At 38.4% G+C, this 14,119-nt stretch overlaps 1 protein-coding gene across 6 annotated transcripts; it reads left to right on the forward strand.

Moving 5' to 3' along the window:
- Positions 1-23: 23 nt before the first annotated feature.
- Positions 24-13,787, forward strand: UBA3 (ubiquitin like modifier activating enzyme 3). Of its 6 annotated transcripts, none has more exons than XM_042823667.1 (18): positions 24-81; positions 219-260; positions 2,917-3,037; positions 4,009-4,089; positions 6,170-6,252; positions 6,755-6,835; positions 7,476-7,519; positions 7,838-7,902; positions 8,679-8,834; positions 8,965-9,067; positions 9,560-9,673; positions 10,743-10,796; positions 11,259-11,295; positions 11,376-11,457; positions 12,165-12,265; positions 12,381-12,444; positions 12,532-12,586; positions 12,998-13,787. In XM_042823667.1, exons 1-18 carry the CDS (start codon positions 62-64, stop codon positions 13,084-13,086), a joined length of 1,392 nt encoding a protein of 463 aa, XP_042679601.1. In that variant the 5' UTR covers positions 24-61; the 3' UTR covers positions 13,087-13,787. The 6 variants fall into 6 exon arrangements, with proteins under 6 accessions (XP_042679601.1, XP_042679603.1, XP_042679605.1 ...); XM_042823669.1 differs by having other exon boundaries at positions 25-71; XM_042823671.1 differs by having other exon boundaries at positions 35-92.
- The last annotated feature ends 332 nt before the right edge of the window (positions 13,788-14,119 follow it).

The following is a 14,119-nucleotide window of genomic DNA, read 5'->3' on the forward strand; positions in this document are numbered from 1 at the left end:
CGCCGCGCATGGCGGGAGCCCGGCGGCGCGCGGGGTATTATGGGAAGCAGAGGGAAAAAATATGGCGGATGGTGAGGAACCGTAAGTGCCCTGTATGTGCGTGCTCGGCCGCCCCTTCCCCACGCTTCCCGGGGACGGGTGGGCCCTGGGGTCCCCTCTCCTTCCTCCCCGGTCTCTGTAGCGCGATACTGACCCTTCTTTTATTCTCTCTCTTTTAGGGAGAAGAAAAGAAGGAGGCTAGAGGAGCTGCTGGCGGATGGGTTAGTGCGGGGCTGCGGGCCGGCCAGGGGCAGGGAGAGCGGCAGGGGCAGGGAGAGCGGCAGGGGCAGGCAGCGCTTGTCGAAGGGTGGCTGGCAGCGAAGGGAGCCGCAGCCCCGCAGAGAGGTTGGGCCAGCGGGCGGCTCTGCTGTGAGGGCCGCAGAGAGGGGCTGTGGGAGCAAGAAGATTGAGGGGGTGAGAAGGAGCAAGGGAAGGTGGAAGGGCACTTGAGCAGCAAGGACTGGGGAAGAGGAATCTCCTGGGGAGAGGACCGAGGGGCTCACCCGCAGCGCGGGGCGGGTTGCGGGCTTTAAGCTTGGCATGATGGAGGCTGGTGTGCTGAGAGCTTTGTGGCAGGAGTGGGAGAGCTGCTGCTGGCTGGGACCTGGCAGGGCTGCTAGGCTAGGAGCGGGTGACTCAAAACTAGCCGAGAGTGAATACTTCAGTCTACAGAGCAGCTGCTTCTGCTTCTTAAAGCTCTAAATTCTGCGCAGCCTTGAAAACTAACATGCAGAAGTCTCTGACCTCATCTGCTTCTGTCCCTTGACTGTTCCCCTCCATCTCCTTGTGGCTCTCTTTCCAAAGCTCCCAGAGCCGTACTGGGGTGCGGGTCACAGAAACCCCGAGGCATGCGGGCTGTGGGGGTGCATGCCACGTCCTGCACAAGCATGGAGTGTTGGGTGTGCAAAAGTGGCAGGGAGAAGTGTGGGCCTGAAAGGACTGTGGTGCTCTGATGTTTTGAATAAAATCTAAAACACAATGAAACGCACACAATTTTGGTAAATTCACGTCTAATGACGTGAATGCTTGGTTGTGCTGTGACAACACAAGAATAAACCTGTCTCTGAAGCTAAACATAACACCTCATGTTGAGTTGCTGGTATTTTTCAGATCTCCACAATGTCCAACTCTGTAAAAACTGAGATAATGTATTTGCAAAAGTGAGGCAAGGTCTTGCCATCTGAGCACTAAAAAGAAAAATTCACATCTAAACAGAGAAGTACAGCTGCTTAGTGGCTGTTTTTATGGCCTGTAAAGAAGGATTAAAGAATCAGTCACCAGGCTTAACTTCTGTACTTGTTTCCAGAGCAAGATAAAATCCATAAAAGCAATTATTATGATTTATATTCATCCATACTATGTTTGCAGAAGTTGTTATTTCATACACATCCTGAAAACTGGTTTAAAGCAGTTGAGACCAGGGTTCAGGGGAGGAAGAGCTTTATTGTCTTTCTGCCTTCCTAAAATCTTACTTTGATGCAAACTGAGAAAAGCAGGTCAGAGGTGAAAAGATCCTCTATGAACTTAAACTCTTTTTAAAGAATTTATTCAACTGCTGGGTTAACATACCTAAAGCCAACAGTTGACCAGGAAAGAGTCAGCAATCAAAATACAGGCAGAATCCAATATGTTTATTGTTTTTCAGTTAAGTTTTTTTCCCGTTACTGAAAACCTTTTGCAAAACTATGACTAGAAGTTAGAGCCATCATACTGTTTTGTCCATCTTCTGAAATCTCTGAAGATTGAGAGATTTGCTGTCTAGATGTGACCCAAGGGAGAGACAAATTCTAAACATTGATCAACAGTTATTGATGTAAATTCTCTTCGTATTTCTTCATAGGTGGAAGCAAATGATGCTTCTTATCAATGACGATCCAGCCTTTCAAAGCTCATTTATAACCAGCTTAGTTTTGTATTAACGTAGAGCAAACAATCATTTGTATTCACGTGTGGAGCTCAAACTTAAAAAGGGAGGTGTGCTGTGTTAAGCAAAGGCTTGTTCCTTGTAGGTGATCTTACATTAGGAAATGATATAAGTGAGCTGATTTTGAGCTATTCCAGTAAGTCTCTTACCAGTTTAATTTTATAGTTGTCTACTACTAAAAGTGACCTGCAAAAGGAGAGAAAGGGTAGTGGGAGTATTTCATGTAAAATTCTGCCTCTGTAGTTTAGAAGAAGAGAACTGCAAGTTTATTTTTCAGGTCATTTAGTAATTACTAACAGGCTCAGGAGACAGCTGGAAAACGAGGGTGTCATAAATACCATGGTACTCATGGCAGGTGAAGATTGTTCAAAATTCATACCTTTTCATGCTTGTTTAAGCTACTATAGAGATTCAGATGTGATAGTGCTGGGGCACATTAGTGACGCTCTTTCAGTGCCTCACGATTGCAGTTACACAGTGCACAACTGCAGTTAACACAGATAATTCTGTTTTGTGAACTTTCTTGAAAGGTCTATTAAAAAAAAAAATGAATGCTCAACTTTGTTGAGGAAATAGGACCCTCAAAATCTAAAGGGCAGCTTCTTTTTTATGCGTTCTCTTAAAATGTGAGGGAAATAAAAGCAAAAAGAGCAGACTCTTTTTTTTCTTTTCAGGTCAACTTTTACTAGTAAGAACAAAATCAGTGGGATTTATTGAAATGCCAGTTTTTATCTTCTGCATGTTTATATTATTGCTTACTGGGTCCACCGATGAACCCCACTCCTGCAGATGTTCATGCACATTACTTACACATGTAGATGATCAACATAAATATGCAGATACTTTTGCATGGCTGATGAGTAATTTAACCTATACGAGAAAAAGAAAGCACGTTTTATAAGTGTGGCTATTTCTCTATGGTTTTGCAGCTGAATTTACTGTGTTCTGTGCAGAATGGCTGTTGATGGTGGGTATGGGGACTCTGGAGACTGGGAAGGTCGCTGGAACCATGTAAAGAAGTTCCTCGAGCGATCTGGACCGTTCACACATCCTGATTTCGAGCCAGGCACTCAAGTGAGAAACACTTACTTTAAATAAAAAACAGCAACAACTGTAGTGTGTGTTGGAAAGTAATGTAAATGGTTTCATTCATTGACCATCAGCAGTATATGAATAGTAAACCTGCATGAAGGCTGTGTATTTCAGTTGGCGAATGTTGTTATTCTAGAATGTGCTGTATTCTTTTTATATGCTTTTATTTCTAAATTGTAAACTGCTAACTGCAAGCTTGCCATCATGTGTAGAAATGTATTTTATGGTACACAATAATAATTATTCTCCATCTTGGAGTTTCACATGAAAAAATAGCAGTGTTTGTCTTTTGATTTTTGAATAATTAGGCACAGTAAAGAATGTCTTGTACTTGAAGAAATTAAACTTAATAGGAGTACTGACAGAATTGGGAAAGATATTCCATAAGGAAAAGCAAAATTTGGACTCTCTTAATTTTTTTTCTACTGTCCTTGCTTTGGTATCTTTTTTTTCAAAGCTCGCAGTTGAATGTGTTGAACCTTTTAAGTTTACCATTCCATTATTTGCTACTTTGACTTTAGTAGAATAGTTAACAGAAAAAAAATTATCTGGCCAGCAATGTTTTCTATCTATGTTTATTTTGTATTATATGTAAAAAAGCTTCTTGGAGGAAAAACAATAAACTGAAACATTTCCTTGAACTCAGTAATAATAAAATAGAGCTTTTTTTTTCACAGCCAAATTAATACAAAGAGAATACTGATACCAAAGTCTTGCTTTCCTTTAAGTAGAGATATGGGAATTACATGAACTCAACAAGAGGTTAAAGTCCAAGTATAATTACTCCTGCAAGCTTAAACTGTTTTACTTATCTAACTTGTTTTATATGAAGCTTACTGGGTACTGAAAATTTATGATGACACAATAATAAGGTGTATGAAACAAAGGACAAATCGTCCATTTTCCCATATAGTGTATTAATTTTTTGTTTGTTTCTTTTGTATTTTCCACAGGCGCTTGAATTTCTGCTCAGCACATGTAAAGTACTAGTTATTGGAGCAGGAGGATTAGGATGTGAACTCCTGAAAAACTTGGTAATTGCTCAGTTTTCATCCTTTTCTTATAATCTCAGTTATGCCTCGAAATGAGCTTGAAGGGTGGTGGTGTAAGATGTTGTACTTATTTACTTATAACTCTTTCAAAGCTTGTTCTGAGGAGCAACGTGCTGCTGCTTATGAAGTGTAGGAAACTGTTCATTTACAGCCTTAGGTAGGGCCTAATGCTGGGAATTTTCCCCAGTTATGAGAACTTGGGGGATGAACTATAACTAAGAGTAGAAAATAGAGAGTTCATTATTAGCAGCCAAAGCTGAAGTTAGTTTTTTATGCGTTTCGATTACTGCAAAGAGAGGCTAGAAATGCTAGACCCAGTAGTAGAGCCATTCTCACAGTGCCTGTGGTGACCTCCTCCTTGTTATTGGAATCCGTTTGGCTCTCCTGAATAGTGACTCTCAGTAAACATGAGCTTATCTTCAGAGACTCAGGAATCCATCTGTACTGCTGAATCCAGTCTGTGTAAAAAGCTTCTTTATTCCATCAGACCAACATGTGCTATCCTGTGTGGAAGTGGCTAAGGAAGAATAGGTCTAAGACCAAAGAAAATACGCTATGGAGTTCTGTAGTTCTCTTGACAGAGCATTAGCTGGTAACGGATTCTCTGTGTGCTCTGAGAAGCAACTTTTAAGTATTTAAAAATGCAGCCATGGGACAGTGTGCTGTCTGACATTTACCCAATAAATACCTATGAGTTTAATTTTTCAATTACTCTGTTTTTCTTCCTCACAGCCTTTCTTATTTGTTGTAATGTATCACTTACCAGCACTTAGTTTGGACTAACACTGTAGTAACTGCAGTTCATATACTTCCTTCAACAGTAAAAACTTCTGTCCTTACAGTTTACATGGAAAATGTGTGGATTGATACAGTAAATTATTATGAAATACAGTTTCTATATCAGCACTTATGACTTGATTCAGTTTAGTATGGTTTTTGTTTACTGCTATTTCACTGCACTACGGATTACCTCCAAGCTTGATAAATCATTCACCTCATGTGAAGTCATTTCAGATCAGTTAACTTAGGGTTTCGAGTTCCATCACTTGTGAGTAATGTTGTTCTGCTTTGTTACTGTTCTGCTTAAGCAGGATTTTGCTTGAAGAGACTGAAAACTACCCAGCAGTTTTCTTTCTTCAAAATGTAGTGCTGATGGATTTAATTTCTGACTAGAGCTGCTGTATTGTGGGCTTATTGGAGCATAACAAATTCACTCTGTTGCTGACTTATTTTGAGGAAAGACTTGTGTTAAGCGTTTTCATAAATCTGCCATGTGTGCTCAATCCCCACCTTTCAAAGGGATTTTAAGTTACCATGATTTATTTTTATAATTTTCAGAAAGAAATGCTCATAAGTAGATCTAGATGATGTTCACATGTATTCAGTGTCTTTGACACATCAGTAAAGATATCTTAAGGGCTCCAACATGTATGTTCCTCATGTCTCAGGCCCACTCTTCTCTTTATTAGGCTCTTCTGATCTGCTTTGATAATACTGAGCAAAAAGCTGAACTCTGATCTGTGAAACAAAATGAGTGTTCAGCACTAAAGGTACCCGATACGACATACAGAAATTCTTACTGCTTTTCTTCCAGAGGTTAATTTCTGCTCTGAAAATCTTTAGTCCTCTTGTTCGTTTGTTTAATCAGTTTCACAGTGCAGCATTTAGTACAGTTATTCCAGTGGGATGTAGAAAAAGCATAAAATAAGAAGTTTGAATTTTTTTAAGTGTGGCAAGATTGAGTCTATATGGAAAGGGAAAGAAAAAAAAAAAAAGAGCATGGGCCTCAATTTTTTGTGTCACTTCAGAACACCACAGAGCATTCCCCTTCTCAAAAGCCAGTGCTTTGACAACTGAATTGTTGCTAATTCCATCTGTCCAAATACCAGCATTAGCAACCCAGCATTTTAACAAAGAGAGCTGACATGCTGATCTGCACAGGGAACAAAGAACACCTACATTTGTTCCTCCAAAGGTTGCCTTTTTGGCATTCAGAATGAATCCTGCAGCACTGTAAGCTTTTCATTGCCCATTAAGCGAGGTTGCCTATCTCTTTTCACAGGCACTGTCCGGTTTTAGGCAGATCCATGTTATAGATATGGATACCATAGATGTGTCTAACCTTAACCGACAGTTTCTGTTTCGGTAAGTGTTGTTCTCATGATTAGTTCTTTGTATCTAAACAGCACATATGAATACAATCACTATTTTGATGGGCAAAATGTCATTAAAGGTTTCTAAACTTCCACATCATGATAGTAAAATAGTACTTGCAGTTAACTAAATGTTAGGCTTGATTTCTTCTTTTTTTTTTTCTTTTTGTCTGAGATCTGTGTTGTTAATGACTGATGAAGATAGAGACACCGAAGTATAATGCATGCAAATAGAGATTGTACTTTTCCTGGTACCTTTTTTAAGTCAGACTTTTTTTGTGGGTGTGTGGGTGTGCTGATACCAGTTGTTTCAGGGGTAAACTTTGATAACTCGGGGCTTTCACATCTAATGCTTTATACAGGAATGTCTTAATATTATCCATATCAATGTTGTCCTACAGTAATAATGAATCACTTGATTCAGTATTCATAAATAAACTCTCAAAAGACTGAATGTTACAAATTAATCCATTTGTAATTCCTTTTTTTTCCAGACCAAAAGACGTTGGGCGACCAAAAGCAGAAGTTGCAGCAGAATTCCTGAACAGTCGCATCCCCAACTGTGCTGTTGTAGCGTATCCTTTTAGAGTGAAGTAGCCCCAAAGACTTCAGAAAGCCTAGAAAACTCTGTAGGTGGTGAGAGTATCTGAAATATTTTGCTGCAGTCCTTTTTTTTCTATACAATAAAGAACAGATTCATTCAGCTGATGGTTGAGAATTCTTTCCCAGAGTGGCTTTGACATGCGGTAAATATGCAAAGGGAAACAAGCCTGAGCTTTAAGAAACTGTTTTGCATGTTTCCACGGAGTCTTTATTCAGATTAGATATTTTCATTTTCACTGGGATGTTAGAATTACAGGTTTATTCATCAGAGAGTTTTGAGTATGTGGTGGTAAGACTTGTTCAGTTATAAACACAGAGCAGCACTGCTGATGTAGGACTTCATAAGAGCACATGTTTTGAGCTTCCTGAACAGTGTTCTCTTTTGAGCTTTTGCCTGTGTGCAAATGTGACATTGCCTACCTTACTTGTTTTACCACTTGCTACAGCATCAGCTGTAAGAACTTTGAATATTCTGATCACTTAGTTTTAGAAGAAAGCCTCATATAAAATCATAGTGACGGATTGTATCATGCTTTGGCTTTAGACTGGCAAACAGAAAACAATAAAATCAAATGCATTATAAATATATTCCTTTATTGTGCTTACATTCAGATATTTTAAAAAGATTCAAGACATGGATGAAAGCTTTTATCGACGTAAGTGTTTGCATTTGTTTGCATGCCAGACACCATGGTGCTTCAGGGGAACACTGCAGTTGTTTTTTGCTGTTTTCATGCTTGCTAGATTGCTGATTATTTTAGACTTCTACAGTGTGCTGATTGTAGACTGACTGTTACAGATAAAACTTAAATGTACACAGATAAAACTTAAATGTATCTATCTAGGTCTTGGTGACCTAGGAAAAGTAGTTAAACTACAGCCAGTTACTCTGGAAAAGTTATAGGCAGAATACATTGGTTGTCTTCAGTAGAGTGCACTTGTATAGACTTTAAATATCACTTTTTCCCCCCTAGAGTTTCATATTATTGTTTGTGGGCTGGACTCTATAATTGCAAGAAGATGGATAAATGGCATGCTGGTAAAGTATTAAATTTTCGTAAAGCCTGGTTATTGCTTGAGTATATGTAACTAAAATTGATGAGCTTTGCATAGAATATATCATTAAAATGAAATAAGGGCTATTCAAACTCACAGCTGTGTGTATCCTCTTCTACCTTACTGTTGTTGTGAAAAGGATAAAATCCGTGCTCCCACCTGCCTTTTTCTTGAGGAGTGTTAGTCAACACGTGCAGTGCCTTGAAGGGGTTGTTTCAAAATTAGGGTGCCTAACTGGGACACTGTTCAGTTGGGTGTGTTTCAGTATGGAAGTTCCACAGCCTCTCTGTATGCTACCATTGTGATTTTTTGTTTTTCGTTAGCTAAGTGCTTGCATTTCTCCAACTTGTAAAAGTTGTCTTCTGTTGCCCCGCTGTTACAACATAGAATGCTGGGCATTAAAACTGAGCAGGTTCATCGCTGCAAGTCTGTTTAAAAAGGAGTCACTACTTACCAATATTAGACCTAACAAGAATTAAAAAAAAAAGAAAACATATCCTTCAAACAAACCAACCAATTCTTCTAGTTTACTGGTAAGAAAATAACGGCGCTTGCTTTGTGTGTTGAGTTGGGTGAACATGGTAGATAGAAGTCTTGTGCATCAACCAATATGCAGTGTTTTATGGATTTAAAATAGCCCATATACTAAGTCTGCAGTCTTATTTCATACCATTAAGAATAAACTTGTTACCGATTTTTTCCTGCAAGTCGTGAAATCAAACAAACAAAAGCACAGCAAAATTCACTTTTGTTCGTTAGATGTCATTTTTACGTTACGAAGATGGGGTACTGGATCCAAGTTCCATCATACCTTTAATAGATGGAGGGACAGAAGGTTTCAAAGGAAATGCTCGTGTGATTATTCCTGGTATGACAGCATGTATTGAATGCACACTTGAACTTTATCCACCACAGGTAATTAACAGGGATGTTTCCCTTTTTTATATGTATTCCGTTTTCTGGTTTGCTTGTTTCTTTTCCAACTACTGTACGTCGTGGATTAAATCCTTTTTTTCTGTTTTTCTCCCCACCCCCGACTACTCAGGTCAATTTTCCCATGTGTACTATTGCATCCATGCCCAGACTACCAGAGCATTGTATTGAGTATGTCAGGATATTGCAGTGGCCAAAGGAGCAACCTTTTGGAGGTAATTATTACATTGCATTGACACTGAGGTAATGTTTCTAATTTCAACAGTTTTGTTTTGAGTTCAGTGTACACACCTACAACCTGACCTTCTAACCAATGTGATGCACTGTACTGTGGAAACTGGGCCTTCTCTGAGCTGGTGATAAATCTTTCTCTTCTCAGACTCACTCTCCAGTCCATTATTTGTTCATAGGTACTGATAGGTATCTGTATCTCCTACTGTACAATATCTTTCCTGACTCAGAACATAGCACGTAACCTCTCTATAAACCTGTGAAATTAAGACAGATTGTACATAAAATGTGTTACAACGTAGTATGTTTGTAGAAATTATGTTCTGATTATTTGAAGTGTCAAAGTGTCAAGCTTTTGTATTTAAATGAATTACTATTTTTTACACAAATTAAAACAAGGGATGTGTTTAGGTAAAAAATAATGCTCTATTTCAGAAGAGGTCTTATAACTGCAACTTGTCTGTAAATTGCTGCAGAAGGTGTTGCTTTGGATGGAGATGATCCTGAACACATACAGTGGATTTACCAGAAGTCTTTGGAAAGAGCATCACAATTTAATATTAAAGGTGTTACATACAGACTCACCCAAGGTAAGGGTATGACACTTGGCTAGTTAATGCAGTTATCCTGGATTGGCATTCTTTGCATTTATTGCAGCTAAGCTGGCAGCTGTGCTGGGAAAGAAATAGTGCTCTTTTCCACTTAACATCTTAAAACAGAAACAAGCAACTCATCTCCTGTGCCAGCACAAATATTTTATGATGAATCAGATGTTTAGATGTGAGTGATGATTCATAGGAACTTCATCTGGGACAAAACTGAACATTCTTTTTGCCATTTTATTTTTAACCTGGAGCAACTGCTACCACATTTTCTGGATCAAAAAGTAGGAGCAAAAGAATGTGATTTGGCTCTTTTAGCAACAGCAGCAGTTTATGCCAGTTTATGCTGCGTAAGACTGTAGCAGGTAGGTTTCTGGCACAGATAAATGTGAGCTCCACTTCTGAGATATAGTTATACATGTGCAAATGCCTGCACAGTTTTGAAGCATTTAAAAACAGCTTCTTTTTCAGATACACAGCAGAAAGGAGCTGAAGCTTCAAGTTTTTATGTATATTTTCTTGGATATGAAGGCAATACAGTTAGTAGTAGCAAGCCAGACTGCTTAGGAATTTGCTGTCTTTTTTGGAAGGCCTGAAAAATGAAAAGGGAACCTCTTTCTCTTTTAGTACAAACCTGTATGTATAGGAAAGCTTGCTAGATATTGGTCTACGTACTGTGCTGTTTGACTGAATGGACTGACTCAGAATTGGGTGAAAGTATAGATACAGCTTGGCAAGCTTGTTCTTGCACAGGGAATATCACATACAAGTTTTTCTCCTTGCATTTTTCCAGTTAACCAGCAATAGAACTGAGTTTTACATTAATTTCTGGTGCTAAATAAATACAGCATACTTGTATTTTAGAGTTTATTCACTGAAATAAATAATATGCCAAAATACTTGAGCAGCCTGCCATTATACTTTATCGGTATAGAAATCCTGGAAAGTGCTTAAAGTACCTTTGGATACACCCTTCTGTAATTAAAATTCTAGCTAAAAATAATCTTTCTCTATAGTTCTGGAAAAAGACAAAGCTATATATGTTTTGTTTTTACAGGGGTTGTAAAACGAATTATTCCAGCAGTAGCTTCTACGAATGCAGTAATTGCAGGTAGGCTGGAAGAACCAGAATGTCATTTCTTACTCATTTCACCTATCCTTTATCAACTTTTTATTTTTTGTAAGGTAGAAATAGGAAACCTGGGGAGGAATAACTATAGTTTTCAAATGGGAGTAACTTATACTTACAGTCTTATTGTTGTTTCCCACTTGGAGAAACTGAATTATTGTGTATGAATTTTAAGCTCATGTGTGACACAGAGTGAGCGAAAGCATTTCAGATATGAGAAAAATAAAAATTGGAAATACAGTATGTAGGTTTAACATAATCTCAGATTAGTGCCAACTGTGTGGTGGTAGTGCATGGAGCTGCCTTCAGGTGCTTGTTTTTCCCTTTCTGAAGTTGTTTTGGTTGCTTCTTTGTTACAAGTTTGTGCACTAATGTCTGCATGTTCTAAGATGGATGTAGAAAACAAACAAATTGGTTTTTGTTGTTCTTTTTTTCTGATTCCAGCTGTTTGTGCCACTGAAGTTTTTAAAATAGCCACAAGGTATTTCATTTTTTACTAATTACATACATGGCTTCCAATGTAAGGACATGTATTAACATGAAATGTGTTTGTCATTGTAGTGCATACATTCCTCTCAACAACTACTTGGTGTTCAATGACGTGGATGGATTATACTCGTACACATTTGAAGCTGGAAGAAAGGTCAGCACCATTAAAGGCTTGCAGGGTTATTTCTTTGATTGTTATTGAACTTACTGCAGTTTGTTTGTGTTTGAAACTCATTCACTATTGAACTTCTCTGGCCCCTGGCACTATAATCAAGTATTTTCAAAGTTTTAAAAGCAGAAATTATAATGTTATTACTCTAGTTCTTTTCTGGGATATTGTTTTCAGCATGTAGGATGTGGAATTTTTTATTGTTCTAAACCTTGTATGCTTTTGGGGTGGTGTTTTGTCCATGTAGCATAAGGAAGTTGGAGTGTTAATCTCCGGATCAACAGATACCCTGTTTGATGCCCTTATAACAGAAGATTTTCTTCTACTCATCAATTTACCAAAAACTGTTGCATAGTATATATAATGACATATTTAATTTTTGCCTGCTCAGCCAGTTTCCTAATATTTCAAAAAGTAGTTTCTGGTACAGGGGCATTCTTCAGTCAGTTACTCTGTAGTCAGTGCTGGTACTACATTGGTATCTGAAGGGTTTGTGATGTGACCTGTGGAGGAAAACAGTCCTTGGCTTTTTTGAAAGTGAATCCTGAAGATTTCACTTGTTCTATGCAAAGCACAGCTTATGGAATAAAATGCAATCTTAAGAACACTCAGAAGCAAATCTTCTCACAAAAGGTTATGACAGCAGTTGTTTTGAAAGACACAACCTGTGCTCCTGTGGTGCTCTGTTGTAGGAGAACTGTCCAGCTTGCAGCCAGCTTCCTCAGAACATTGAGATTTCTCCATCAGCTAAACTGCAAGAGATCTTGGATTATTTGACAAATAATGCTTCACTGTAAGTAAGCAACTATTCTGACTTAGCTAATAATTTTAGATAATTTTTACTTATATTTTTGTATCTGGTTTTTTTGTTTGTTTGTTTGTTTTGTTTTTTAATGTTTTTTATATAGGCAAATGAAATCTCCTGCAATCACTGCAACCATGTATGGAGGAAATAAAACACTTTATTTACAGGTAAACAGAACCTGCTTAATTTTGTTACATAGTTTTATTTAAATTTACATGCCTGAATTTGACATGAAATATTTTGACTTTTTTCAGACAGTAGCTTCAATTGAAGAACGAACAAGGCCAAATCTTTCCAAAACACTAAATGGTAACATACTGTTGTTGTCACATATAGGTTTCCAAGATACACTTCTAAATAGAAAGATAGTCATTTGGTTTCGCCCCTCTGTATGGCATGTGTTGCTTCATTGTCAAGTGCAGCTTGCTCTTTTTAGACTGTTCTGAGGTGAACTTTCAGTTGCTGCACCAGGAGGTATTACAAAAAGCTGTAACAAAGCAAGCTGATAACTGATGTAGGCTAAAGGTGCTTTAGTGTGGTTGCTTGTGTAGGTTTTGATAAGTTCTGTTAGTTTCCCAGCTGAATTAGATGAATATTGGTTTAGCTAGTGAGTAATTTGCAGCTTTATTTCATTGTGTGTATGGTTTGTGTGAAGGACGTTCATATCTCTCTATTTTTAAATGTGGATTTGCTATATTTAAACTTCTCTTTCTGTTTTAGAGCTGGGACTTGTTGATGGCCAGGAGCTTGCAGTTGCTGATGTTACTACACCACAGACGATGCTGTTCAAACTCCACTTTACCACTTAATTTATGCATAAATAAGCAGGTTATACAGCGAGGGAAGTCTGTACCCACTTCGTAAAACAAATGTACTCTGTGGATCTTAAATTAACTGAAAAGTTCATGCTAGTACTGGCACTGCTGAAGGTTAGGTAATACAAATGAATCACCATATTTCATAATTTTAAGTAGAAGCCAATATTTGGTGGATTATATTTGTATAAATACTTATTAATGTACAGAACTCGGATGTATAGGAATACACTTTTTCCCAAGTTTTTTGTGTCAAAATATTAATGCTGATACGCTTTCAGACACATGGAAATTGTAGAGTGGCCAAAAGTCTTCTTGTCTTTTTAATTTTTAACGTATATGCATACATGTATATGCAGAGTGAGACCTTTAAGAAAGAACCGCTGCACCTGGATTCAAATCACAGCACTCCTGAATGCTTGCTGCCACTGTAAATCCAAGAGAGAGCAGTAGAACTAAAATGATCAATTTCCTTTTATTTGATACTGAGATTTGCCCAATTGTATGAAATGTGTGAAGTATTGAAGAGATTACTTTGTTTGCAAGTAAACATAGAAGGGTGAATGAAAACTGCCTGAATTTAGGGACATGTCTGTTTGCAGTCACCCATCAGCTGCTGCATGCAGTACTGCAGAATTATGTTCAAGTATCATCAGTGCTGTTAACATATTTATTAATAAAAACCCATAAAGGTACCGTAGTTTGTGACTTATTTAATAGTGTGTAGAGCCACAGTTCAAAAAACCGCATCTTTTGTCTGCTTTAGCCGCATCTTTTTAATTTCACAGTTGTTCAGTGTTGAGGAATGTTAAAAGGAGCATTGCAGGCTGTGGGAGCAGTCAGTTCAGGTACCGAGCTTTATAAAACTCTATTTGCGGTATGCTTCCTGCTGCAACCAGCAGCCGAAGGAGGCATTAAGGAGGGGTAAGTGCATACGAGCCTCCAGCGTTTCGTCTGGAAGATGGAGGGGACGGGAGAAGAGGCAGCGACGGCCCGGCAGGCCGCGACACTTCTAGGAACCACGGGC

Source organism: Centrocercus urophasianus, unplaced genomic scaffold, assembly GCF_019232065.1.
Source record: "Centrocercus urophasianus isolate 14NV4802_14NV808 unplaced genomic scaffold, USGS_Curo_1.0 seq_22, whole genome shotgun sequence".
NCBI classification, from domain to species: domain Eukaryota; kingdom Metazoa; phylum Chordata; class Aves; order Galliformes; family Phasianidae; genus Centrocercus; species Centrocercus urophasianus.

What these genes read in the sequence shown, in the direction of transcription:
- UBA3 (XM_042823669.1), top strand. Translation starts at nt 40, where the DNA reads ATGGGAAGCAGAGGGAAAAAATATGGCGGATG. An exon ending in AAAGGAGCAACCTTTTGGAG is followed by an intron (nt 9,068 to 9,559) that starts GTAATTATTACA and finishes AAATTGCTGCAG; the next exon opens with AAGGTGTTGCTTTGGATGGA. An exon ending in TACGAATGCAGTAATTGCAG is followed by an intron (nt 10,797 to 11,258) that starts GTAGGCTGGAAG and finishes TTCTGATTCCAG; the next exon opens with CTGTTTGTGCCACTGAAGTT.